Source organism: Trichoderma aggressivum, assembly GCF_033847375.1.
Source record: "Trichoderma aggressivum f. europaeum strain CBS 100526 chromosome Unknown scaffold_005, whole genome shotgun sequence".
Classification (NCBI taxonomy): domain Eukaryota; kingdom Fungi; phylum Ascomycota; class Sordariomycetes; order Hypocreales; family Hypocreaceae; genus Trichoderma; species Trichoderma aggressivum.
This window is the reverse complement of record NW_026946371.1, coordinates 61,880-88,499: the sequence shown is the minus strand read 5'-3', so window position 1 is coordinate 88,499 and position 26,620 is coordinate 61,880. Positions and strand designations below refer to the sequence as shown.

The 26,620-nt window shown below is 51.1% G+C and overlaps 10 protein-coding genes across 10 annotated transcripts; 5 read left to right on the top strand and 5 right to left on the bottom strand.

The window, feature by feature from the left end:
* Positions 1-663: 663 nt before the first annotated feature.
* On the bottom strand, positions 664-2,580 carry Triagg1_1952 (uncharacterized protein; the record flags this gene model as incomplete). Its single annotated transcript, XM_062896079.1, has 3 exons — positions 664-2,033; positions 2,096-2,223; positions 2,285-2,580. 3 exons carry the CDS (start codon positions 2,578-2,580, stop codon positions 664-666), a joined length of 1,794 nt encoding a protein of 597 aa, XP_062758808.1.
* A 2,324-nt stretch (positions 2,581-4,904) lies between these two features.
* On the bottom strand, positions 4,905-6,109 carry Triagg1_1951 (uncharacterized protein; the record flags this gene model as incomplete). The annotated part of the gene is made up of 2 exons (XM_062896078.1): positions 4,905-5,409; positions 5,481-6,109. 2 exons carry the CDS (start codon positions 6,107-6,109, stop codon positions 4,905-4,907), a joined length of 1,134 nt encoding a protein of 377 aa, XP_062758807.1.
* Positions 6,110-7,186: 1,077 nt separating this feature from the next.
* Triagg1_1950 (uncharacterized protein) lies at positions 7,187-7,588 on the top strand (the record flags this gene model as incomplete). Its single annotated transcript, XM_062896077.1, has 1 exon — positions 7,187-7,588. The coding sequence occupies one exon, from the start codon at positions 7,187-7,189 to the stop codon at positions 7,586-7,588; it is 402 nt and encodes a 133-aa protein (XP_062758806.1).
* A 1,082-nt stretch (positions 7,589-8,670) lies between these two features.
* On the top strand, positions 8,671-10,041 carry Triagg1_1949 (uncharacterized protein; the record flags this gene model as incomplete). Its single annotated transcript, XM_062896075.1, has 5 exons — positions 8,671-8,722; positions 8,834-8,942; positions 9,002-9,348; positions 9,418-9,948; positions 10,019-10,041. The coding sequence occupies 5 exons, from the start codon at positions 8,671-8,673 to the stop codon at positions 10,039-10,041; spliced, it is 1,062 nt and encodes a 353-aa protein (XP_062758805.1).
* A 1,447-nt stretch (positions 10,042-11,488) lies between these two features.
* Triagg1_1948 (uncharacterized protein) lies at positions 11,489-14,330 on the bottom strand (the record flags this gene model as incomplete). Its single annotated transcript, XM_062896074.1, has 3 exons — positions 11,489-12,551; positions 12,614-12,770; positions 12,827-14,330. 3 exons carry the CDS (start codon positions 14,328-14,330, stop codon positions 11,489-11,491), a joined length of 2,724 nt encoding a protein of 907 aa, XP_062758804.1.
* A 438-nt stretch (positions 14,331-14,768) lies between these two features.
* Triagg1_1947 (uncharacterized protein) lies at positions 14,769-15,195 on the top strand (the record flags this gene model as incomplete). Its single annotated transcript, XM_062896073.1, has 3 exons — positions 14,769-14,796; positions 14,851-14,990; positions 15,046-15,195. The coding sequence occupies 3 exons, from the start codon at positions 14,769-14,771 to the stop codon at positions 15,193-15,195; spliced, it is 318 nt and encodes a 105-aa protein (XP_062758803.1).
* Positions 15,196-15,840: 645 nt separating this feature from the next.
* Triagg1_1946 (uncharacterized protein) lies at positions 15,841-17,105 on the top strand (the record flags this gene model as incomplete). Its single annotated transcript, XM_062896072.1, has 2 exons — positions 15,841-16,424; positions 16,535-17,105. The coding sequence occupies 2 exons, from the start codon at positions 15,841-15,843 to the stop codon at positions 17,103-17,105; spliced, it is 1,155 nt and encodes a 384-aa protein (XP_062758802.1).
* A 551-nt stretch (positions 17,106-17,656) lies between these two features.
* Triagg1_1945 (uncharacterized protein) lies at positions 17,657-18,684 on the top strand (the record flags this gene model as incomplete). The annotated part of the gene is made up of 2 exons (XM_062896071.1): positions 17,657-18,329; positions 18,404-18,684. The coding sequence occupies 2 exons, from the start codon at positions 17,657-17,659 to the stop codon at positions 18,682-18,684; spliced, it is 954 nt and encodes a 317-aa protein (XP_062758801.1).
* Positions 18,685-19,264: 580 nt separating this feature from the next.
* Positions 19,265-24,123, bottom strand: Triagg1_1944 (uncharacterized protein; the record flags this gene model as incomplete). Its single annotated transcript, XM_062896070.1, has 4 exons — positions 19,265-19,900; positions 19,992-20,565; positions 20,643-22,586; positions 22,646-24,123. The coding sequence occupies 4 exons, from the start codon at positions 24,121-24,123 to the stop codon at positions 19,265-19,267; spliced, it is 4,632 nt and encodes a 1,543-aa protein (XP_062758800.1).
* An 810-nt stretch (positions 24,124-24,933) lies between these two features.
* Triagg1_1943 (uncharacterized protein) lies at positions 24,934-26,057 on the bottom strand (the record flags this gene model as incomplete). The annotated part of the gene is made up of 5 exons (XM_062896069.1): positions 24,934-25,254; positions 25,313-25,508; positions 25,562-25,695; positions 25,748-25,787; positions 25,840-26,057. The coding sequence occupies 5 exons, from the start codon at positions 26,055-26,057 to the stop codon at positions 24,934-24,936; spliced, it is 909 nt and encodes a 302-aa protein (XP_062758799.1).
* Between the last annotated feature and the right edge of the window lie 563 nt (positions 26,058-26,620).

The following is a 26,620-nucleotide window of genomic DNA, read 5'->3' as shown; positions in this document are numbered from 1 at the left end:
ACATTTACAAATCATCATCATCACCAGCACTCGTTGGCAAAGTGTACAATCATCAAAGTGTAGATACGTAATATATTTTGTCTCTGGTTCATGATCAGACATGTTTCTTCTGTCCTCTCTATAGATGCGCTTAGCTGCCGTGAAGCAACAACGTTAAAAACCGCTACCAGGACGATTTTTCCTTCTTGTCGTCCCAATTGACTTCTCGCCCTTGATCTGCGAGGGGGAGGTTTCAAATAAAAGCCAATGACCGCCCCTTTGGGCTTTGTTATATAGAAAGCCCAACCCAAACACCAGAAAAAAAAAGTTGGTTTACCATGGTCATGAAAAGAGTGGCTCCCTCATCACCACCGCGCCGGATTATGCCAAATGATACAATCGAATGAATAGTAAAGACGTTATCGCGTTTCCCTTCCGCACGTTCAATATCCCAGAGCTGGCGTGGAAGCTCGCTCGCACGCACTGCCAAACGACACACAACTCCTCGCGTGAAAAAAAAGAACCCAAAATAAGAGCAAACCCAAAAAGGGTGCGTTGAAAAAAAGAAGGTACGAGACGCCCCGGGTATAAACATAGAAGATAGAGCATCTTGTCAAAGGAGAGATATGAAGTCAATCAGATTATCTTGTCCTCTTTATGACTTGATCAGCCACGAGTTAAATTTCATCGAATGATGCCCCAGTCGGCGAATTTGCCGCCTCCAGTCTCACCATCCTCGCGAGTGCCGGGTCGTCGCCCGAAACAAGACCAGAAACGTAAAGTCTCGTCACCGGCTCCCGTCACGATGACTCGGCCGTCGGGGCTCATTGCTAGGTACAGAACACGATATGTGTGTCCCGTCAAGCTGGCTACTTGCGTCATGGACGGGTACTTCCACACAACAATCTGGTTCTGGCTGTAGCCATGGGTCGAGACGATTTCGTTGGAGTTTTTGGACCAAGCAAGATTGCACACCTGGCTTCCGGTGTCGATTTCGTTAACAACGGTTCCCTTGACCGTGTCGTGAAATATGATGCGCCTGTCGGCTGTACCGCCACCAGAGGCAAGCAAGCCTCTCTGGTGCGGCGACCAGGCAATAGCCTTGACGGCGGCGTTGTGATCTGAGAATTTCCACAGCGGCGTGTCTGAGAGCTTGTCCCAGACCATCAGCTTGTTGTCGTTGCCACCGCTGGCCAGCTGCCCATCTTCGCAGTTCCACTTCAAACCACAAACCTCTTGCTTGTGCCCGACAAGCTTCTTGAGCCACTGGTCTGGTGCTCGAACATCTCTGTGGTATATCAGCCGGTCGCGCGAGCCAGACGTCAGGATATGTGAATTCCACGCCAGGGACCCAACTCGGGCCGTGTGTCCAGTCATGGTCCTTAATCTTCTAGCTTTTTCGGCATCCCAGATCTGGACAAGACCCTTCCCGGTTCCAATGGCAAGGTGCGTGCCTTTTTGTATCCACGATACACTTGTTACTGTATCATCCTCCAAAGTACATAGCTTGTTGACCTTGGAGGTCTGTGCATTCCACATGTAAACGCTGGATCCCAGCCCGACTCCCAGAACATTTGCACTCCCCCAATCAACGAGGTTGAGGTAGAAGTCGTCTGCCAACTCGGGTGCGTCAAGGACCTTGTAGGGGACTTTGCTAACCGCTCGGGGTTGGCGACGCGGACTCAAGAGCATTTGCTGACTGCCGAGACGCACAGGAGATAGACTGTAGATCTCTGCTCTTGTATCCAGATTCGGGCCATGCCGACTCTGCGGCGTCTTGGATGGAGTAAGATGGCCCACAGGATGTCCATGTTGGCGTGGTGAGAGATATGAGAAGAGATTCTTGTGGGGGGTTGATGGGGTGAGTGATGAAGGCAGGGTTACTACGGAACTGTGACTAGGAGGAGTGTGAGATCGTGTGCCATCCTGAGCACTGACAAGCGAAGAGGTTGGCAGGTTGCTGTCTGGTGAGAGAGCGGGCGTCAACTGTGGCACGGATCCCTCAAACAGCTCCGCACGCAGCAGTGTTGAGAATGTGCGATTGGCTTCTTCGGCTACGTCATGGTTAGCACTGGGTTTTTTGTCATTGCTGGAGGAAAGGGAAAATATTTCGTACTCTTCTGGAAATGAAGCTCGCCCTGCGGCGTCCTTTTCTTATGCCTTGATGGCGTGGCGGGAGAGGCATCTTCATGCAGAAGGCTAAAGCTGGCTTGCAAATCCTGGCCAGTGCGAGTAGGGATAAAACTAAAAAAAAAATGTTGTTAGAACCATGTAAAGCGTCCCAGTGGGGGGGGGGTTGACCAACCGATCGCCGTTTATCCTCTGGCGTTTGCGATGGGGACTGGCTCCGGGAGTGCTTTCACGATGAGGTTGAAGTTCCCTCAACAGGAGGCTGTCGACGGCATCGACGTCGAAAGCTGCTGGATGGGCCACATCGCTAGCCCTGGTCCTGCTTCGCAGCTGTCGCATCGTGTTGCCACTGCCCTCGGCATTTGGTTTTGAGTCTAGGCGGCCGCGATCTGATGGAGGAGGAGGAGTGGACATGCGAGCGGAATTGGTGGGCAGCTTTGACTCGCCCATGGTTTTCTTGGAGGCACCCATGGCATCGACAGAGTGAATGAAGGTTCCCTTATATGATGCTAAGAATAATGAATTTGGGCCTGGCGGGTGTGATCTGGGCTGACAGAAGCGGCACCGTCTGTCGGATCTGGACCTTGATGCTCGGTCGTGGGCTGTGCGGCGGGGGAAATGCCGTGTACGGTGATGTTGATGTCAAAGACGGACGATGTTATGCTAGCAGCGACTGTGAGGAAACGAGCGAGCGCGCATCCAGTCACAGGGCGAGGCCAACGCCGGTGGTCATGGAGCAGCGTCAACCAAGAGATGGGCGGGTTTGGCGGCCTATCGCATGCCACTGGGTGGTTGTTGTTGTGTCGAATGAAGAGCGATCGCACAGACTAGGACGACGTGAATGGTCCAAATACAAAAGAAAGTCGTAAGAAGTAGAATGTCCCCGGGATGTTCGATCGCTGTTTGATAACCGTCTTGCAAGGCGCAGAGGCAAAGAGAGGGGGTTGGGGCGATGAAGACGAGACGGGCTCGTGAAAGCTGCGAGAGGCTGATGAGGGAGGTTTGAAGCTGCTGGGGAAATGGCAGTGCGCCTGGCGAGAAGCTGGGCTAGGCCTGGTTGGGGCGTTAACGTGCTAAAGGGGGGTGGAACAATAATACTGGACGGTTTGGGTGCTAGTGGGAAAACGCGGGCTGCGTCTGAACAACAAATAATGTACACACCAGAACGCCATTTTGGCTGCTACCATTCGCTGCGCCGGTGGAATAAACAACCAGGGCGAAGGGATCAGTTTGATTGTTATTGTGATGATTGATTAAAACTATATAGCCCTGCTACTGCGACGCATCCATGCTTTTAATTCACTCACGCGATGCAAACGGCTTTTCTTTTTACTCAACACCCAAAACTCGATGGGTTTTCATCAAAGTAAAAAGGCTTCCACTAGATTTTCTCTCCAGCACAGGTACCATCCAAAGGTACCTACAAGTACATGTACCCTGGGTCTTAAGCAGGGCGGCTTTTGCGCTGGAAACTCAATTAAACACCAGCCCGCCAGCCCTCAGAGGAAGGCCGACCGCATCCAGACGTGTGCATGCGCGTTCTTGCCCAGCGCTTGCAGTGCTGGATGCTCGCTTGCTGCCTTCGTTCCGGTACGGACGGAGTACTTGTATGTGCCCACACGTGCCCTCGCGCGCATTCAACGGCCGTCTGCAGCCATGTACTGTACATCATGTAATTAAAATCGATGCTACCAGTCGTAATCAAATTTGATCACACCATGAGGATGGAGGGGGCTGAAAAGGAACCAGGCGCATTGTCACTATCCCACTGCAGCATCACCTTGTCCTTGCAGCTCAACTGTTTATTGTTGTTTGTTTTGAATCTCGACGTCGCTGCACCTGCATGGGACGAGGTCAATATTATGGGGGGCCTCTCGCAGTGGACGCGCCTAGTTGGCTCGGTTGGCCGTCAGTGCTGTCTCTCCAGCGAATACAGTGCCCAATGAGCGCCGTTTTCTCCTCCCTGGCCCTGGCAGCCCCGCCTGTTGCAGTCGCGTTTTTCGTGCCAGGCGCCTCTTTGGACGCACCACTTTCGCGTTGGCGATGTGCTCACTTTTCTCTGACGTACCGCAACGGGTCTGGTTTCGTGTTGCAGCCAGACGCTGAGTAATCGGGTCACGATGCTGTTGATTTCGGATGGCAGATGCAAGGGGCAGTTTGTGGTGTCTTGGATACCGGAATCCTACTGGTCAACTGAGGCCTCAGCACTCGTACCTGGTACCTTGCCTTTGCCTGAACAGGTTGCAAGTTGAAAGACCCTTGACGTGACTGACCTGGAGACCACCTTCAACTTCAACCACTAAATCTTGCTCTGCGGCATTTCTAGTCCCTCGAGCATCATCTTCCATGGCTGAAAAATTAACTGTTAAGAAAGCCAATAAAGAGTCTAAAATTGCCGTGCGGCATCTACCGTCAAGATAGCTGCACGGTAACGTCGAACTTTATCGTATTCCTTTCCGCATAGCTGGATCTAGACGGCTGTAGTAAAAGTAATTTTTATTATTGAGGCGTCATCCGATTGGCATAGATGCATCCATTTTATTATCTAGCCACTGTATCCTGGCTCTGAGAACACATCCCTTCACTGAGTCTGCGGCCTGAGTTGATCCATTATGCTACTAATGTGTATAAAATCTCTATTGAGGAGGCCATGATCAATGTCCTATTTTGTGATTCTACCTATCAAACCAACTTCGGATATAAATGAATTTAAAAAGGGTGCCATTCGCTTAACAGTGCAGCCGCCGTCATCTTTATCCTGTCCCTCTCTATCCATACAGTCATGTAACATCTATTTACGCCTGGGACTCTGCTTGGGCCAACAGTCGTTCTCTCCAGCCATTGCAGACGTCTTCAAACCCGCCAATTACCTCGCCACATACGCTTGCACATTCTCTCTTCTCTAGCCGTTCGCTCCAGTTCCCCCTGGTCAGCCACTCCTCTCCCTGCTCCCTCAGCTCATCCTCTTTTCTCATTTCAGCAACGAGCTCCTTGGCGCTCTTCAGCCTCCGACTAGCCGCGGCCGTTGTCTGGCGGGACATGTGTAGTGTGTCGGAAAGATAACTCAGTGATTGTATCAGTTCTGATGTGATGGAATGCAACGCAGTAAGTGAGTTGAATGCCGACGTCGATGGTCGCGGCATGTCTTCTGTGAGGGATATGAGCAGCGGCAGAAGCGTATCAATCGTTTCGACGTCAGGGGCCGGCGCAAGCGGGGAGAGCAAGGGGAAGGTGAGGTTGTGAAGTTGACGGGTCTGGTGTGCAAGATGCGTCGTCAGCGCCGAGTGTGCTGTTATAAGCCTGCAAAAACCTTCACGTTAGCACCAAAGGCGATCTTCATGGCCATTTCCAAGGGTTTGGCCATGGCTTACCTCGAAGCGCTGCCCTCAACGCTAGACTGCGACCCTAGGTCGCGGAGCTCCTGAATCACCCGCTTCAAGACATCGTCTGCCGTACCTCCGTAGTTATCTGTCCCGCGGATTGTGAGGTTTTCGACAGCATCAATCTTCGCCATGAGACTTGGAGGTATGCCTGCGATATCGAGGTCTGAATCGGAGCCGTAATCGCTGCCATCATATAGACTGGTTTTTCTTTGGTGGCCTTTTTGTTGGCGAGGCGAGAGAAGGCCCGCATCACCGTCAGTTCTCTTCGTCTCGTCGTTTACCGATTGGCCCCGTGTTGCTTCACCATCACCTCCTGGCTGGTCCGTCGATTTTTGGTACTCTTGCAGGTCGGCGTCGTAGTCGCCCTCTTCCCCTGAGTCGGAAAATGCATCCGCCAACTCATCCGCTAGATTTCCCATTCCGTTGCCCGCCCCTGTCCCGCCACCGCCCAACACCGATAGGTCAAGCCCATCATGTTGATTTGGGCTGTGCTGGAACGACGGTATGGCATCTTGCGCGGAAGATCTCGAGAAACGTCGGATCTGGGGCGATCCTGCGAAGCTGTCGATTGCTGAAGAGTTGCGCGAGTGTCGTGGAGTTCGTGGCGACCCGGGCATAATGGTTGAGCGCAAGCTTGACGGTCAAGTTCTCTGGATGAATAGAGGCAGTATGTCGCAGACTACAGAATTAATATCTGCAGTCTTCCTATTAGCGAGTGAGGTACGGTATCTCTTATTATAGCACAAACCTCGACACCAAGTTCTGGCATTCGGTGGGAGAACCAGAGTCGTTCAAATCCCAAGTCAAATAGCAGCGGGAGATGAACCCCCCGGCCAGGAACCAAAGATACGGTAAGCAGCTCCCTATCGCGATAAGATGCCAATGCGTGCAGTTGTCTGTCGATACTTTCTGTTACAAGAGCACCAAGCGTTAGTAGCGTGAGGAACAGGCGGCGGTGTAGCTCTACGTAGGTACCTTACAGGTACTTGTTGCGTTTCACTCTTGACTCGCTTTACCGCACACCTTGATCTGCTGTAGCGTAGCGCAGAGGGGGGAAACCCTCCCACTTTCAGCATGATGATCCTTGAAACGGATAAAGGAGTTGACAACTTGTTCATGTACCAAAATCTCAAAAGGACGCATAATATCATTTAGTCTTTGAAGAAGAAAAGGAACATTTTACAAATAGTTTTAATCCCGTAAGACGTAAAACCGCTACATATCTACTTCATTGTCAGTATAAGCGGGCTTAACCAAACCACCTACGAAATCTTCTCACGGCTGCCAGTGTAGTAAACTCCAACATTCCACCACCAGGCCTGTATAATGGGATCCCCCCCACAAGCATGAATCATTTATGACTGTTGCTGCGCTAGTGTAAAATCATAACCTTCAAGCGATACAACTTGAATCTTGCTCAATAAGTGGCGATCATTGGATAACAGGGCTACGAGCTGCGACTATGACCACCTTTCGACGATTTCGGCCTGACGATGTCAATAAATTCTCAAAATGCAACCTGGATCCCCTAACAGAGACCTATGAGCTCAGCTTCTATCTTCAGTATTATGCCAAATGGCCCTCCCTGTTTCAAGTATGCGAGGATTCGGAAGGAAACATCGTTGGATATAGTTGGTTAAACCCCCTCCAAACGCGCCGCATCGCACTGCTAATTGATACATCTGCTCAAAGTCATGGGCAAAGTTGAATCATCGCCGGATGCATACAAATACTCAGAACATTACCTTCCCTGGCATGCTCACATTACGGCCCTGACTGTAGCGTCGGAAGCAAGAAGGCAAGGTATTGGCAAAATCCTGGTGGAGCAATTGGAGGCAGCCGCCGATGTTCACAATGCTTGGTTCATGGATCTGTTTGTCCGCAGCAGCAATGCCAAGGCCATTGCGTTTTACAAAGAACTGGGCTACAGCGTCTTTCGTGTTGTCAAAGACTATTATGGGGAGCATGCCACAGATCCCGACAAAGACAGCGAGGATGCATTCGACATGCGCAAATCTATGAAGAGGGACTCAAAGGGTGAGCACGTTCGAGATGACGGCGAGAAACACGAGGTGCACCCTGAAGATGTCTGGTAACCTTTGTTGTTTTACGGAGACATTGGCATGCCGGAAATGGACAACAGGGTTCTGAAACAGGTTCTTTGACCCTTTTTACCATGTTCTCTTTATACGAATACACCTGTGGACGTCTTTTAGCTCAAGTTGTGCTCCCGAGAGAGGGGGCTTTGTCCTGGACAGTGATTCTGGAAACAAGCCGCAGTTGCATTTGAAGGGCCATAGAAATAGAAGAAGAAGGGGAAAAAGAGGGAGACGAAAGACACGGCATTGACAGAGATAGTAGAGATGCAAGAAAAGCTCAATGCTTCAAAAGGCACGAATCATGTAAAGGACTCTATTAAGCATACGACGCCCAGACATTGGCTACAATTACACCTGGCACAATACAGGTAATCAATGGGATGACGTATTTTCTAAGGCTTTTTTTACACTGTGATATCCATCGCCAGCCTGATCAAGACTCTCGACACTGGATTAACATGAACAATAATGTCAATTCAGAATTTCAGTTTATAGCACGCAGATGCAGCTTGTCAGTTATCATCTTTTTGCCGGCAGCATTGGGGATGAGGCATGCTCAACTCAACCTAGCTTTAGAGTTTCAGCCATTGTCAGGTACTGCTTAGCAAGCCGACTCGTAGAAGTACATGTACCTTGGCAACTTGGCTTAGTTCGCTCTGCACGGAGTACTCCATACCAAGTCGCCACACGGTTGGCCCATGCTTTCGCAGTAGCCTTCACAGCTGACTCTGGCTTTGACGAGGCTCCCCGTCGTGCGAGCTTCCTCGTTGATTCAGCTTTCCCTTCCTTTGCACAAGCCAAGCCATCAGACGAAGCTCCAGCCTCGTTTCTTTCGTCCCAGATTCCATTGACCGGCGACCAGGCACAGCGGTGGTTGTGCCCTTTGTTGTTTCGCCTCTGGCCCAACTCGCCTAATCATCGGCTTTCTCTGTCACAGTACATCTTTTCGTGTGCCACCAGATTTTTTTTCTACCCTTCCTTCATCTTCTTCAAGCGGAACGCAGCCTGCCTCCCCATCACCCAATCACCAGGTTTTGTCGTCTGCTCACTTTCATCCATCTCGAATCGCCCCCGCAGCCATGGCGACTACTTCAATGGATTACGAGGCCGCCAACGGCGACCGTTACGATGGTTTGTTTCCCCGGTCCCGACGGCGATAGGCCATGTCGACTCTTTTCGACGCGTTTGTGCCGCGTGGATTCGATGAATTGGGCCGCTGCTAACTCATGTGCTTTTCGCTAGACGAGGCTCCTCGTTACGAGCGTGACAACAGAAGCGCCTCTCCCCGTCCTGCGCGCGACGACACTGGCAGCCGTCGCCGATCCATGTCTCCGCCAGGCCTTCCTGACGTGTAAGCCTTTCTTGCCTTGACTCGTTGTCGCACTGCTTACTGACCTAAATACTGTGCAGCAACATCAAAGATGCACCCGCTCCCAAGGAGGATGACGATGGTGCCATTAACCCCGGCTCCAACCTCTTCGTCACCGGCATCCACCCTCGCCTGTCCGAGGCAGAGGTCTCCAAGATGTTTGAGAAGTATGGTGAGGTGGAGAAGTGCCAAATCATGCGAGACCCTCACACCAAGGAATCTCGCGGATTCGGATTCGTCAAGATGGTCACCTCTGAACAGGCCGAGGCTGCCAAGGAAGGCCTCCAGGGCGAAGTGATTGAAGGCCGTACCATGAGCATTGAGAAGGCCCGTCGTGCTCGCCCTCGTACTCCCACACCGGGCAAGTACTTCGGTCCTCCCAAGAGAGGTAAGTTGGCATTTCGCTCCGTGTGCATCCTCTTCCTGTTCCCACGCTGACAGACATCTGAAATGACAGACCCTCGCGCTCGCTTCGATGATCGCCGACGTGGCGGCTATGGCGGTGGTGGTTATTCTCGCGATGACTACCGATACCGTGGCAATGAGAGAGGTTATGACCGCAACTATGAACGCGGATACGACCGACGATATGAGGAACGCAGCGGTGGCGGTGGTGGTGCTTACGATCGCAACTACCGAGACCGATACGATGAGCGCGGCTACGGAGGAAGAGACTCTGAGCGCACCTACGACCGCAACTACGACCGCAACTACGAGCGTCGCGAGCGCGGTGGTGGTGGTGGTGGTGGTAGCGGTAGCGGCGGCGGCGGCGGCGGCGATGACAACTACGGTCGCGAGCGCTACCGTGAAGACCGTGGAGAGCGCGGCGACCGCGGCGACCGCTACGGCGCTCGTGGTGGCAACAGCAGCGGCGGATATGACCGCGACCGATACGAGCGTACTGCTGACCGAGACGCTGGCCGATCCCGAGAGCCAGCCGCCAGCAGTGGTCCAGCATACGGCGAGCCTGCCTCACGACCTGAGGCACGTGAGTCATACGGAGGTTTGAATCACCCATGAATGCCATGTTTCGGGGTTTAGGCACTAAATTGAACCAGGTCCCGAGTCGGCCATGCACTGATGATGCCGTCGTTTCTGACTGCTCTTTATCGATCTCTGACGAACAAGACTTCATTGTCATTAATGGACTGCCTGTTGCTGCTTTTTTCTTTTTCCTATTTTCTAGTTGTTCTTGTTTTATTTGTCTCGTCCGCAGTTTGTCAATCGACCTCCGTGGACAGCTGTGGACTCTTTCGTCAGGATCTCAATTAGGAGTTTCGTGCGATATGCGACTGCTAAGGGAGGGAAAACAAAATCGGGTTTTCGGCCGTCGCCGCTGATATTTACATTTTTCTTGCTGGTCGGTCTTGCGGCTACAGAGTTGCGCATTGGCCGTTTATGGGCAGCTTCCGGATCTTGCAGAATCAAACACTTCCATCACTCGTCACGTTGCGCCACAACATCTTGATACCGTTTAACAACCTTCACAACAGCCCAACAAATATCAACCCCCCCAGGCGCCCTGCTTTCTTCTTTTCCTGGCGAAGTGACCCTAATGGACCACTAAAATCCGGTCGTGCTTCAGATGTCAATACTTAAACAATACCTTGGTTCTGCCAAAATCTGAGTCGACGGGCAACCATTCGGATTCAGATTAATACCAGCCGATAATGAACGCATTTAACGCCTTGAGACTGCTAACTAACTACCATTCTGATAAAGCCAGTAGCCAACGTAAATTCTGTCATCCTACGCCAGCCAGCAAACCATTTCGCCGTAATATTTCTTCTCTATTGACGCACGCCAACAAATGCAGTTACATACCCAGCTCTTTTCTCTTACCTAGTAAGGCTTTCGTGCACGCCAACTTCTCTAAAATCAGATTTCGGAGCTTCTGCCAGTCTTGGGCTTGGCTAGATGCTCCTCTCGATCAGATACATGCTTTCGCCCTTCTCTGCTGCGTCTTAGTTCAGAACCAGATACATCACTTCACATCAACTGGCCATACTGGAGGTGCGAGGGCATCTTGACGACTTTGCAACGACTGCTCAATTTTCTTTTCTCTGACTGCTTTCTGCGACCTTTACCATACTAGTTGATATACTAATTTGAGTATAGGAATGATATGGCGTACTCGCATGGGGGCCAAATGCTTCCTACCAACTTCAGCTCTGGCGAAGCCCAACATTGAATGTCCAGCATACAGATCATAACAGTCTGATATGCACACTCTTGAGTGCTCGTCATCCGCTTCAGTCTGTCAAGATCACGAGGTATACTCTATTTGGCAGAAGCTAGCAGGTCGTAACGCCATGTATCATGTATATTATCATGGCACAGGTACTGGACAAGTCAAAGCGAGACTTGCTCGAATGCGCTGTAGTTTGAGGTCTAACTGTCTGACACGATTGTACCCCATATCCCACTGTCTTTTTTTTAAGACAACTCCCATCCATAGTTCAACCCAAAATTAAGAATAGCCTACTAGTGAGCTAGTTGTAGAATATCGTACATCAATCATCAAAAAATCAAGACTCTGTTTGTTCTCGATTAACGCTTGCCCCAATCAGCCAGCCTACTCCAGAGACGAGCGTGCCAGTGGCGGCCTCTCTCAGCTGGTCCCTCTTCCGTAGCCGCTGTGGCGCCTGTTCTCCAGTTGGTGATGGCGCCGAGGGTGTCGAAGTGGCGAGCGACGACAGGCTGGACAGCCTTGTGAAGTTTCGCTGTGCCACGCTGGCGGTTGCCCGCGATAGGTCAAACAGGGACATTGGGGCCTCCTCCGCCTGTTTGGCCGCAGCGGTGGCCGTCATATTCCGTGTCGAGTGCGGATTATGAGGCGTAGACGACTCGAAAGCGCCAGGGACCTCTCCGGCGGCGGCCCAAGAAGCTTCAGCGGCGGCCTCCTCGCTGATGGCAGAGTCCAGCTGCTCCTCGCAACGCCGGAACGTTTTGAGGATTTCCTGGAGCTGGGAGGTGGGCGCGACACGCAGCGCAGTGGCCAGGCACTCGATGCGCTGTTCCAGGTGGCGGATCTCGGGATTGCCGCTTGCGATGCCAAGGTGTGTTGGCAGCAGGGTGCGCTCGGTGCGAATGTACTGCCCGGCTTTCAGGGCAGCCTTCCAGGACCATTCGTCTTCTTCGTTTGCGGGCGCTTGGGTTCCGTGGGGGGCGGTTGTTTCCAGACGACTAACCACATAAGAGTATGCTGTCTCGAAATCGTCTTCCCTCAGCGCAGCTTCTATACACTGGGCCGTAATGAATTTCTCTGCCCGGCTAAGCTCCTTGCTGTTGTCTCCCGTCGTTGAGTCAAACTTGATGGAGCGGGCTTGTTGTGTGATGCCGGCGCGCACCATATTCGCTGCCATCTCCAAGAACTCAGGGAGACGGGTGTATGCCTTTGGGTTTTGCTCCAGAACCTTGTCGATTATCGATACTGGATCGGAGTGAACTCGAAGGACTACAGGCTTAAACGGCTCGCCCTGCTTAAGCGTAAGTCGGTACTCACTCAAGGCATGCGTGCATCGTAATAGGGCCTCCACCCGTTTGGTAGCTGGGTGTGTATTGGTTAATGTTTTTGGAAATGAGTGAATGCTTGAGATGATGTCAGTAATGGTTCCTTCGGGGGTGTTAACTGCACAAGGTCACATTCTTACATCTCATCACACTTCTTCAACCCTCCTCTTGACCGATTGGGGTTGGAAGCATTATCAAAAGCACGCAAGGCTGCTTGGTATACTGTGTCCTGTATGATTTCCGCGGCAAGAGGCTTCTCCGGACTGTCTTCGTAGATGCTTTTAGCAAGGGTATAGCCTGTAAAACACAGATTAGTTAAAGTAAAAATGGTCGAATAAAAGGCCATGCCGTACGTGAGTTGGAGAGAAGAGCTTTTAGAATCTCCATTTCGATGAAATCCTTGGGAACGTTTCCGATAATGCCTCTTATAGCTTCAGAATTGCCAGGCCGATCCTCATCAGAACCCCAATTGTTCAACCATAGCAACCGATCCCTTACTTGTGACCAATGCCTATCTTCGTCTCCCTGTACTTGCGTGGACGCGCTCCGAATAAGCTTGGCGATTTCTCCTTTTTGCTCACGAAGATCCTGAATAAAGGCCAAGTCTCCGGCTTTTCTAACAGAGCAAGGTACACCCAAGCTGGTACAGATAAAGGCACTCAGTATCAATGCTATTAACAAAGTCATTGCTCCCTCTGTAGGAGAAGTTAATGGATTCTTTTCTTCAAGTAGATCGTTCCTCATATATGTCGCAGTCTTCATGCCAATGAGTGAGGACACATCAAACCCCGACAGGCTGGGTAGTACAGAGATGGCCATCTCCAGTGTGGGAGGAACCTCACTATAGCCTAGCATCCGTCTCATCTTGATTGCCATCTGATAGGCGCCTGGAAGTGCTCCGACCGTGGCTTCAGATACTAGGTATGCTGACGCAAGTATCGCTCGTGCATAGCTGCGTAGTAAATACTGTTGCTGAGACTCTGTGAATTCCAAGCCGGCCGCCTCCCCTAGATCCAGGTCCGCGGGCCCTCCCCATTGCTCGGTTAAGGCGACGACGACGGGCCACGAAGAAGTTGCTTGGCTCACAAGCCATTCGAGAAATTGCTCCCACCCAGCAGACAATGGCGGTCCCGCGTCCTTGGCGGTATGCTCGCCACTGGTGAGTTTGGTCGTCCACCGGGACTTCCCTTGGAGCCATGGCCCAACCAAGCCTCTAATATCACGGCCGATGAAGGCTATATCCTCCTCGCGACTTCCAGTCCGTGACAGTAAATACAGCATGGCGGCTGGATCCGAGAGCTTTTGAAAGTCGAGAAGAGAGTGTGGAGGAATCTCATCTCTATAATACTCCACGTTTCTCCTTACATACGGAAGCACTGTCGACGTAACCCAGGATGATAGTTCCGGTGAACGGGATTGAAATATGGCCAGTAAACTTGGAACTTGTGAGAGAAGGCCAGTTTCGCTATCCATCTTATATGACCTCTGGATAAGGAATTTGGTTATCGGATCGTCTTGGAAGCTGACTGGAGCATCGGCAGACGTAAGTTGCTGCAGGTGTAGCTTTCTTGCCTTCTTGGAAGCTTCATCTTCGGACAAGTCGTCAACAGGAGTTGTGTCCAATTCGCCCTCATTGTACTCCTCAAGATGATCTCCAGCGAGTGCGAGTAAGAAGCCAACATAGACAGAAGGCTTCACAGTTTCAGGCAAGTAAGTAAGAATAATCCTCAACAGTAGCTCTTTATGCAGCACTTTGGCTCGCTGACTGGACAGGCGGGCCAAGCTCTCAATATCGCCGTGTGTTGCATAGTGGGCGGCAAGAAGTAACACCTTTCCGGGTGAGAGCGAGGAGCTCATATTGGATGGTTTTTTTTCCCCCGCAGTTTGGCTGTGGTAATCCAGGCCTTGGGCCGGTATGTTGAAATTGAGAAAATCTCCTGGAAAACAATTTGATCGCGCACCAATAACGAAAATAGCTATGGTCTGTTAGCTATCACCTGCCAACATTCTTGATGCTGTCATTAAAGAAGGTTATTGAATTATCCGGGCTTAACTGTCCCGAATCGCCAATGGGGGGCATTCCCAGCTACATAACGGGGCTATGTAAATATCGGGGCGACTGTTCTATCTATGGATACTTTAGTCGCCATATGATTAGTACGCAGTTAAAAGGTACTACTGTTAGTGCTCAGACGAAAACGAGCAATAATCCCGATGTACCGAACCTTGACAGCCATCATTGGTTGAAGGAAAAGGTGAACCTAGGCGTCGCAACAAACAACCACTCGGCACATCATGAGTTCAGGATATGGCATGCATGGCGGTATGTGCTTCTATTCAATGGCATCTCTTTGGACATTGACTGACTGCATTTCAGGCGTCGGCCGTTGCTTTCCTTTCTGGCAGGAGGTCATGGCCTGCTATGTCGTCAACACATCCGCCGCAGACGACTCAGGCAAGAAGAAGTGCTCGCCCGTCCTAGAGGATTACTACGAGTGCCTACACCACAAGAAGGAGGTCTGTTTCGGGAGCTCAAGTGCTGGACGAAGTAGACGCGGCTGACGACGAATAGCATGCGAGAGCGCTGGCTTTACAAGCCGCATATGCCCGAGCTCAATCAGCAACCGCACGAGACGATGCGCCGAGTGCGAGCCAGATCCGGAATCTGGGGCTGCTAGGGAAGACGGAGGACACAAAAGCGGTGCTTGGACAGGGAAATTGAGGCAATAGACGTGGCGGGGTTCGATTTCTTCTGCGTGACTACATCCCCTTGGCGCGCATAGATAGCGCAGCAAGTTCAATATAGGAGAACCAGGCGGAATTGGAGAGCCTCTTCGGATGTTGATTGTGAATTGGCGGCTCATTCTGTCAGCTTGGAGGCTGCAAGTCTGTACGAATTCGACATACATTTTCACCCATCAAGAATGCGGGCAATTGTGTGACACTTGGGTCAATCTGGAAGATGTGTGAACAAATCGGGAGTTTCCCAACTCACGGCTGCCTCCGGTTACATATATCGTTTGCTGAGGTGGCAGACCAACTTATACGTCTTAACATTTTACTGTAACAGTGCACTTGGCAGACAACAGTTGGTTAAACCGTGCACTTGTGCCGCGTCTGCCATTTGCATTGCAGCTCCAGCTGTCGAAGTGGCTTTGTAGCGAATGATTAGCCCCTATCAGGGCGTTTGTTCACTAATTGACGTGCTCCCTGAAAGTTCTTCGCCCTGTAGCCTTCAATGTACCAATTCTTATGGACCTATAACAAACAAGTCTGCAGGCCCTTGTTTTCCTCTTCTCACCAAACCCCAGTTCTTTCTCTCCTATGCCATCACCAGGGAAGACATTCGCTCTCCCTTGAAGCAATCATGCCCTGTTTGCGAGGCATCGAACTGTCTCTCGTTATTCAACCAGACTCGGTGCTGCTACCAGAATTTCCACATCCTGATGCTTCTTCAGTTCACGTTGCATCTGTTGTTGAAGCCTCTCAGAGGGTCCAAGAAAACGATGTGACTTCTCCCGGTTTGGACTCTCCTCGAATCCAAAAGACGGCACCAAAAGCCTCCGTCTATGTCCCTTCTGCACCTGGCTCACAATTCTGGGTGCAATATTCCATTCATCGCCATCCGGAGCCCTCATGTTACCTCTTCTTTAAGTTGTTTATGAACGGCCGAAACATTACGAGTTGTGGGATTAAGCCGGGTGCGGCATCAGGCACAATCACACGGGCCCTCTTCGAGCCAAGTGACAGATGGCACTTGAAGCAAGATGGAATGCTGCTCAAGCGAAGCGGGATTGAATCGAGGTCCTTTTGTTTCTCCCCTGGCCCTGATGCCATTGCTGCAGCCGATGACGGGGGTCTGATCGAAGTTCAAGTCTTTCGAGCAAAAAGCCGTCGGAGAAGCACGCCACAATTGGCTGTACACCGAGATCAAGAACGCTATGGGATAATGTAAGTTAACCCCTGAGAGTGTATGGAAAGAGATGAGTAGGGAGGGAAAGAAGAATATCGTTCAAGGCAATGCTACGGGATATGCTCCAGCTAACATATAGCATCATTAGATCACCTTCAACTGGACTCCTTGAGCATCCTGAAGATGCAATTTACTACGAATGGATTTTGCAGGACGCAACGGAGGCACCATTTGCGACATTTTGTTTCCACTATCGTGCTTGGACGTATCTGTGTGATCTCAATCTCGTCACTGACAACGACAACTCCCTACTGTACAATGCGAGACTCTGGGAGAGATTTGAGAGAAGTCGGCACGAAGCCACTGACTACTCTGAACTGGAGGATGGATCAACGGCTTGCCACGCAGGATTGGACAGTGTCGACCCAAAAGAGGAATCACAGATCTTGGAGGCACACAACAGCCTACCTTTGCTCAGTAATAAAGTAGTCACATTCCCGACAAAGTCATTCAAGAGGCGATCGAATTCATATACCCACTCAGCCACGCTGCTGCTTCTCCCACCAGTCATGGAAGAAGACGTATTCACAAGTTCCTATGAATCACCTGGAAACGAGAGGATGACTGCGCCTCGATACCGCTACCTGGCCCGAGAAAACCACTATTTGCGCTTCCGTCGGCCCCTCCCAACAGTGAATGAGGTGCCAAGGCTTGAATGACCATGAGATATCTGCGACGCTGACAATAAGGGGTAATACAGCGATGATATAGCATCCAAAGGATTCATTCTAGCTCAATGCGGCAACAGATGCAAAGATATGAATTGATTCTAGTTTCGAGTTTGAGGTTTTAACTCGGATGCCATAAATTCTGAGGGGACAAAATGCCGTTTCTTAGAGAAATAAGTAGAACGGCTCATATTCACTATACATTCTAGAGTTCTCTATATAGAGATGTTTTATGCCTCGGCAACAGTTCAGAAAAATACATACCAAAAGATGCTTATGTAGATGAATACAAAGATAGGCAGAGGTTACGAAGTAATAAAAATGCATAGACAAGTAACTTGCTCACCACTTTGACCTCTTCTCAAGCGCTGTAATAACGCCTTTCCTCCCTTATTCACCTCACAGCTGGCAGAAAGCTGCTACACCTGACCGCCCAGCTATAAAACAACTCCTTTCCCACCATTCTTCAACTTTTCTCTTTCACTCATCACACAAGCTCCAGCAAATCACAACAGATGGTGTTTACAATATCCTAGTCCAAAATGGCAGACTCTGGCTGGATGCGGCTTCTTCCAGGCCAGCGATGCCACACTCCAGTTTCCCCCTTGACTCCCTACGATCCAGCCGCAATCGAAGACACCTTTGAAGCGAACCATCTAAGAATTGCTCCACGCCCCTTGGCTGGATTCTACCACTCATCTGCGGAATCTGGAAACGATATCCTTATGAAGGAGGCTGATAGACTCCAGAACGCGCCTTCTGTGGACGAAATGGCCGATGTGTTGCGAACCACCATCATGGTATCTTCGACGCCGCCGACGCTGGGGCCCCAGTATACGTCGTATGTGCTCCATCTCATCGAGGGCTACAGCAAAGTCCGGGCAAAGCTGTCCAAGAAGGAGAAAGAAGTCGTCCAGCTGGAAGCAACGCGGCAAGAGGACAAGGAGCGGAGCAAAGCTCTTGTTTCCGACTGGGCAGCCCAAGAGGCGCGATACAAGGCTGAGATCAAGCGGCTGGAGCTCATCATTCAAAAGGTTTCTAGGAAAGGCGTTGAAGCGGTGGCACTGGCTCGATCTGGCAGTCTCATCCGGAGAGGTGGGCATGAGGTAGAGGCAAACGGGTTTGAGATGGTGGATTCGGTGGAATCTCGCGTTGGCGAATATGATCTTGAGTCTCCTTGCCTTCAGGGTAAGGTTGGTCAAGGCAGGAGAACGTGTAAGTCATGGTTCAATCCCAGCTATCGCATGTTTCCCTGTCTAGAGACTAATCTCTCCTCCGCTTGGTTACAGCTTCGTCTAGCGACACCGTCGATTTGGCAGCCCGCTTGAACACAAAAAGGCAGCTCTGGAGACATCGTTCGGAGAACAACCTTCTGGAGCCATCACGAAAAGGCAGAGTTGGCCGTGGAGAACACAGACACGGCCAACGCTTATCACATTTGACATTACCCCAAATGCTCTTTGCAGTAGACACTGAAAAACTCGAGCCAGATGAGGATGGCAGCGCACCATGTGAGGAACGCCCGATCACGAGTGTCACGGCTGATGCTGAAGAAACAGCTCTGCAATGAGGATTCCGTCATCAACCTTTTCTCTCTCACACTCAAGAGGAATACATTTGCGCACATCCCTTTTGTCCCATCAAGGACTTGAGTTAATCACTGCATCAAAGACGACAAGGTTATCCGATGCTGGCCATAGCTTTGTCTATTGTCTATCCGAGAGCACTCTCAGGTAATTCTCCAAATCTATTGGCGATTACGTCGAGCAAAGAAGAGGTTACCCGGGAATAGGGGCAGATAATCTAGACAGACAGAAGACAAGAATCACAATGCAATTTGAATGATCCTTCGCCCTAAATATTGCATCATACTGCTCAAGAGCATCAACTCCTGCGTTCCACTGTCACCATCTTCACCAAGCAAATAAGAGTCAATCAAGTAGTAGTAACAATGCCATCTATAGGCAGAATTCAAAAAGTCCATTAAAAAAAGGTATCAATGCTGTCCGTAGCATCCACTAGCCCGCTAGCTAGATACACGTCAAGCCCCATGGCATTGGGAGTACTTGCGTTTCTCCTTTCATGCAACGCCAGAAATTCCATGTATCCCATAAATAAACACAACGAATAGCGCCATCTAGAGAGAACATTCATAGATATATGTCGCCGCTCTTACCCGCGACCCACCGCCGCCATGCCTCCTCGTAAGCCATTTCCAAGTCGTTTACCCACCGGCGAGTGTTGAAGAGTCCGCATTTCCATTTGCTGTCCCACAGCAGTTTCCGTAATTCTGCCAGACGCCCCTTGCCCCGGCCATATCCTTCCTCTGTTATCTCATAGGTTAACCCTCCGGCCAACTCTGTGGCCGAATCTTCATATTCCGTTTCGCTATCTGCAATCAATTCCAGTGCTGCTTGTCGGCCCTCTGCTGTCTTGGGGAGTGCTCCTCGCAAGATGGATGCCGCCATTCGGGAACACATCTTGTACGAGTATCGAGGCAAGGTTAGAAGGGGTGTGCTTGACCACAAGACATCGGCGGCAGTGGTATGAGCGTTGCATTCTGCAGTATCGAGAAACATGTCGCACACTCTAGCCCTAGTTATATGCTGATTCTTTGGTGCTACATCAGTAAAGATGAGCCGACTAGCAACTTCTGCCCCGGCCCAGGTTTCAGCCGTTTGCCGCAGGTTGGTCTCTCCTAGTTCAGGGAACCGTAGCAGCCAGAGAACAGCCTTGGGAGTCCGGGCCAAGATCCGTAACCAAGACCGGAAAGTAGTAGGATCAATCTATCATCAGGTTAGAACAAGACTGATACAAGATCTCTCTGCACCCTTCACTTGCCTTGTAAAGTTGATTGAAGTTGGCTAATATGATGACATCGTCTGCTATTGTCGGGAACAGCTCCTTACGCATCTTCCACCGTCGTTTCTCTTCGTCCTCCCAGGTCATGCCCCGTTCAACAGTATCACACGACTGTGCATGGTCGCAGCAGAAAAAGGTGTCTCGGCAGAAAATGATGTTCTCCGAGTACATCCACTGGAGTTCATCGCCCTCAGTCCGGTCGCGAAATACGTCATCGATGCTGGTATTCATCCTCCAGGGGCGCAAAGTGCTCGGCGGGATAGCAGTTGTGTCTGCGAGTATGTAATCGCACCACTCGGCACCAAGCGTTCCCGCGAATCCCATAAAAGACATTTGGATTGGGGCCGGGCGGGCAGCAAATATTTCATTGCGAGCACCCCTCGTATAGCCATTGAGATTCACCAAGATGTGGATCTCATCGCGAATGATCTGTTCGATAAGCTTATCCGCTGGCCAAGAACTGACATCACGAAAAACAGGCGCCTCTCTTTCAATTTGCTGTCGATGGACAGATCTGTCACTGGGGGTGGTGGCATAGCAGAAAGCCCGAGCACGCCGAGGATTGTGAAATCCAAACACTGATTGCATTCTGCGTTGGGCAACAAGCCTGTTAGTTTTTGCTCCACCACACGTTAGAATTACATGGGAAAGGGGGATGCTTCTCACAGATGAGCCAGCGGATGGTTATTAAAGTCTGACGACACATATCCAACATTCAGATGTGGATTTGGCGGAGGTGGTGGTGGATACACAGTAGCTGACAGCCAAGGGGCTCGAAGAGTCGTGCATGATATTCGCATTGCGTTGCGCTGAGAGATCGATCGAATATCCCTGGCAGATAGAGGATACGTGAAAGTGTGGAAAGGAAGTACAGTTGGCGCAGATGGAATGGTGAGAGAGGAAGGCAACTGAGGTCGGAGATAGCGTGAAGGGGTAACCTCCCTCTTGGCAACGTACTTGTCATGATACCAATTCCATAGAATGACTCTTGCAGCCCGTTCCACGAGGCGTACCAGGCGCGAGCCTTCCCATGGTTCACCAGCCCAAGCACTTATTGCCAACTCCAAGCTGAATCCAGGAGTACGGCAGAAGTCACCCAGCTGTTGCGCCAACGCATGGATAGTCGGGTGTTGTAGTATGTTGCGGCCCCAATGCGATGCATCGCCTAGCTGGTGATTTATGATACTGATCACTCTTTGTGTGAGGCCGCTCCCATGCATAGCCGCCTGCACATCAACCAGGGTGCCTTTGTCATCGACGTGCCATCGGTCATATTTGCCCAATTCGAGAAGCGCTCCACCTCTTCCACGCCAATCGCATACAGAGTTGAGGGCTGTTAAGAGTCCGCAGACGGCTTCGGCGAATCCTGGATTGGCTTCCACCGCTCGTCTGTAGTAAGCAATGGCGTCCTTTATGCGACCCTTGTCTTTCACAGCATTGGCTAGGTTGGTCAAGGCGATATCAAACGTTCTATCGCATGAAACCGCTCGCTCGTACATCTGGATTGCGAGGTCCAACTGTCCAACATCTTTCAGGAGGCTACCCAGATTGGTGTGCAGGTGAACATGTCTTGGATCAAGACGAAGTCCGTAGTTGTAATACGCCAAAGCGAGGGCAAGACCACTGCCCGGCACGACGCCAGGCAAGCTAGGCCGGGAGGTGGCTGTTGTTGGTGTACTAGTATTGTTGTGAGCCATTTGCTGCGGCACACCTGCAAGGAGGATCCCGATATTGTTCGCGGTAGAGGGGCTTTCTTGGAGAGAAAGAGATAGATAATACAACGCCAGGATGTCGCCGATCCCTGAGGGTTGTCTGAGCAGGCTGGGAACAATGCTCCCTCCAGACATGGCATCCTGAAATATCTTGGCCAGAGAGAGGAGAGCATTGCTCGTTGTCTGCACAGCGACTCGCCTGGCGGCACCTTCAGGAACGAATGCTAGCCCAGGCAGTTCGCTGCCTCCACCGCCCGCAGCAAACACGAGATGAGCAGTTTGGCGAGCCTTTTCCGGCGGAAGCAAAAGGGGTCGTCGAGAAACTGGTCTTTGATCATTGCCAGCCGGTGGTGACAGTACAGCATGGATCCGGTTTACCAGCTCCTGAACGCTCAGTATGCGCTCCCCGACACTGATCAGGACGGCTTCTTCAAATGCCTCTGAAGCTCTTTCAATGTCCTTCAAGCCATATAGTATTGTGCCTTTGGCATGAACCAAGGCTAGAATCCTTCCATTCTCGCTATTAGGGAGCGCGTACCCGCTAGACCCGAATTCAGAGCCTCCCACGGTTAGGGTAGTTTCGGGCTGGAAACCATATTGCGCAGCAGTTGATTGTTGACCGAGAGAATGTTCATCAGATGGCACGGAGCGAACACCGAGTGGGGGGTAGGTAGACCGAGTTGAATTTCCCTTTGGTAATTTCAACGCTTGTTGCACAAAGCAGATGATGTCGATGGCCTCTCGGCTACGTTTTTTGTACAGCAATCCAACGAGCTGTTCCGTAGCTTCTAAGTGAGCAGGGCATAGCTTAATAGCGTTTAGCCAATGCCGCTCAGCTTCCTCTTGTCGGTTAAGGCAATAGAGTGTTGCGGCTATGTTTGTGATAGCCTCAACATGGCTATAATCTGAGTCAGATATAGAACAACCACTTGATAGTTCATCTGGAACAGGTCGAACCTTGAATCTAGAGCAAGAACTCTGGAGAACCATTCCGCGGCATCTTCGAACCGTGAGAGGCCATATAAAAGACACCCACCGAGTAAAATTCCGTCAATCCATTTCCAATTACTTTGTTCACACAGATTTTTCAAAATATCCAACGAAGTTTTTGCATTCAGAATGGGCAGCGCTTTCGCCATGGCAGCAGGACCGAGTGTCCCGAATGATGATGACGAGGTATACGCAGCAGGCGAAACGTGGAACCGCGATGCCGACCTGCTGGACCGGCGACCTTCCACATGGGCATCTTGCACGACCTGCGGTCTTGTGTTATTGCTCAAGGTATCCTCAATGTTGGATGTAAGGGCCCGGGGGTGGCTGTTCGGCACGAGCTTCGATGGAACAGGTCGCTCAACACTACGATACACATCCCGCATGGTGCCAAGATGCTCTCTTCTGGCCTTTGGGGGTCTTGGAAATACCAGGATCTTAAACCTTGAATTGGAACTGCCGCCACCGCTCATCTGATCAAATCTCTTGGCAGTTTGCAGGTAGGCCAGCAGTTCAACATAATGTTCCTGAGCCTGTGAATAGGCCTTTTCCGTGAAACTCGACTGAACAGCATATTGTTCGCTGGTGGGGGGGTTCTCTACGACTGCGCTCTGGCCCAGGTAACTCCCTTGGAGCATTGGTTGTGGGGGCTGTGGAATGTTGAAGTTGACGTTCAAGTCCGTTGTCGGTCTGTAAGGCAGTTGAGCATCTGAACCGTGGTGCAAAAAGCTCCCAGGGAGGCCGGGTGGTAAACTCATTTGATCAAAGTGCCGAGACATATCGAGATAGCCATAGCTTCGCTGCGAGGCCCCTAGCTGCCAACCAAACTGGCCAAACGTCGCGGTATCAGTCGTCGAGCCCGGGGGCGGACAGAAGGCGCGCACATTGTACTCTGCCGCCCTCATGAGCGGTTGATAGACATCTGGAATCTGGTTGAACATGGGATATCCATTTGGCTGCCAGGAGAGGCCAGGCTGGAGGGGCATTGAGGAGCCGCTAGAAAGAACAAAGTTGGGCCTCTCATTGCTAAAAGTCCACGGCGAAGTCAGAGGAGCCTGCCCCAGACTTCCCTGATCATGCTCCAAGAGACGGGACTTGGCGTGGAAGGGCAAGTTATTCGGAGGCAGATACGGGTATATGCCTGAGGGCGTCGGAAGGATCACTTGCTTGAGTGGCGGCGGGCCAGGCGACAGCTGCGTCGGCGATCCATCGTATCCCGCATCGATGGTGCCCCGAGGAGTCTTGCGGCGCAGGTGATAGTCGTAGTCTCGCGAGCCCTGGGCGGAAGAAGTGGCTGAGCCATGGTATGGCTGCGAGGAGCGGTAGTAGGGCGACGCGATGGCTCGTCTCTCAGACTCGGGCCTGGCGCCGTGGCCCGTGGATGGTCCAAAGGCGTCGAAACTGATTGGCACCACGCGAGGGTGCGTCTGTACTAAGGGCAACATGCCCGAGGATGGTCGGCGGGTTTAATGGCGAATGCGAGCTTCAAGGAGGGAAGACCGCGGACGAGCAACAAGGTCGTTCACATCATGGCTGAGGACGCCTGCAGGCATCGGGGGCTGGGCTGCGCTGATGTGCACGGGGCCAGCAGCTGCAACAGCGGTAACGACTTACCTCCCAGTCTAACGCTGCTTCTCGAGGTACCGGGTTTGTGCGTCGTACCTTGCAATGAGCAAACGCAGCATGGAGTTTCAAGCAAGGGAAGCGTAGTGACAACGGGCTGAGCTAGGGAACTTAAGGCTGGGTGATTCAAAGCAGAAGCAGGGGGGGTATGATGTAGAGTAGGTGAGGTGGTACCAACTAAGACGCTTGGTGCCAAGCCGGGTGGCATGTACTTTTGTATACAGTGTGTGTGTTGGCACGGATGGTTATGAGTACATGTGGAGGATTTGTTGGGCAAACAAGGAATTGAACACTTTTGTTTCATTTAAACCCCCAATTATCACGAATATTGTGCTCGAAGGGGGGCGGCAGAATAACATCGAACATGTTTGAAGAGTACAATGTTGAAGTCTAGGTATCTATGGTAAAGTGCTCATTGACAAAGGCCACAAACAGAGGCGACGGTTGTTAACATGGTTAGATTGTCAAATATTGCTGTGAAGTGCTCTATAATGTCCAAGTCTTCTTCTATAGGTTCTCTATTGGATGAATGGTCCAGGCTACGTTTCCATTGCGTTTCATGGCTCTTGCAGAAAGCTCACCACGGCTGTTGTATGCACAAGTCAGTAACATGAATCTCGCACAAGCGTGCTTTAGGATGTTAAATTACCTTGTCTAAAAGCCTCAGGTTGTTCCGATATTAGCCAGTGACCAGCGTCAACGTCGGCCAATCGAAAGCGTGGGAAAAATTGACCAATGATGGGCAGCACGTCGTCTGGTACATATTTGCTCTGAGTGCCTCGGACGAAAAGGGATGGCTTTGTGTACCGTGCCTCGCCTGGATTCTTGTAGGGAAAGTCTCCAAGATGGTCGAGTGATCGGCCTAGAATATCCAGGGGAACGCGAAACTTTTGAATCCCATCTTCTGGTGAACGATACAGGTTTCCTAACAGGAATTGACGGATTGGCAGCGACTGTTACGGGGAACAGTCAGTCTTGGAGAGCGCATATAGAGGTAACAGTGGTACTGACCTCTTCGTACTCTTGGAGAATAGCATCTGCCTCGGATTGGCGAGTGACTTTGGCTTCCTGAATCTTCTTCATCCCTCGAACGTAGGAAGCAAAGGTTCTGCTGAGTGTGGCGTCGGTAGGGGCATTGTCAACTGCGACAACCCTCGACACTGTTTCTGGTGAACGGAGGGCAACAGACATGGCCGTCTTGGCTCCCCTATAGTGACATCAGCCGAGTGTAGGATTTCAAGCGGTCCCGAAAAGGCATACATGGAATGGCCTATCAAAGTGGGCTCTTTTAGACCATGGTGGTCAATGAAGGCCAGTATGTCTTCCGTCATGGCAACATAGTCGTGACGGGCATCGTGGGGAGATTCTCCATGATTCCTAAGATCCTTTACACTCTTTATTCAACATGACTGTCGTTACCAGTTGGTTCCGATGAGATTCACCTACCACGGTATATACGTGGGTTTTCAGATCCCGGGCCAGGGCTCTACCGAAGTTGTAAGTCGAGATGCCGCGGTGCGAGATTCAATGCCGCTTACTTGCTGATTGCTCTGTTGTTCTTCTTGGATCCGAAAAGGCCATGCATAAAGATTATAGGCGCTGTTTTTTCATCGGCCTTGGAGCTCGCAGGCGCATGAAGATCAAAGGCTAATGGAGAGACAGGCTGAGGATACGCTGTGGTAGAAACCAGTCGCAGATTACGACACGTGCCCAGCCGGGCAGCGTTTACCAGCCGCGAGCGCAGAGGTGAGAACATGCCGAGATGCGTTATGATTAAGCAATGGAAGACGAATAATTCTCAATGTCCCCATCAACCGAGTGCACATTACTAGCAGAGGCCACTAGTAGAGGCGGGCGACGATCACAGTGCCAGTACTGAGTACAAGCAGTGCCAACAGGAGGCTGAACCGCCTGTAAATTACAAGAGGTGGGTAAGCCAATCTGCCTGCTTACAGGATTCAGCAGGTAAGCGGGTAGACGTCATAGCACAGGTGGTGTGCATCTGCTTAGCGCCGTAAAGGTGTCTTAATAACTCCATACTGTATGTCGAGATTGATATCCACGAATCCCATTACAATAATAGATTGCGAAAGGAAAAAAGGAAAAATAAAAATAAAAAACAAAAAATAAAAGCCTGACAAATTCGCTCTCCGCGTCCTATCACAAGCCAATACCACCTAATCGCTCTCTCCCGCACTAGTGGAAAAGTGGCAGCATTTGCACCGGTCGAGGTGGGGTTGTTGGATCCAATGCCATTCCGTCGAATTGTCCCACTGGATGCCACTGGATGGTGATTTTGGCCTGGCCTTGTCTGGTGCA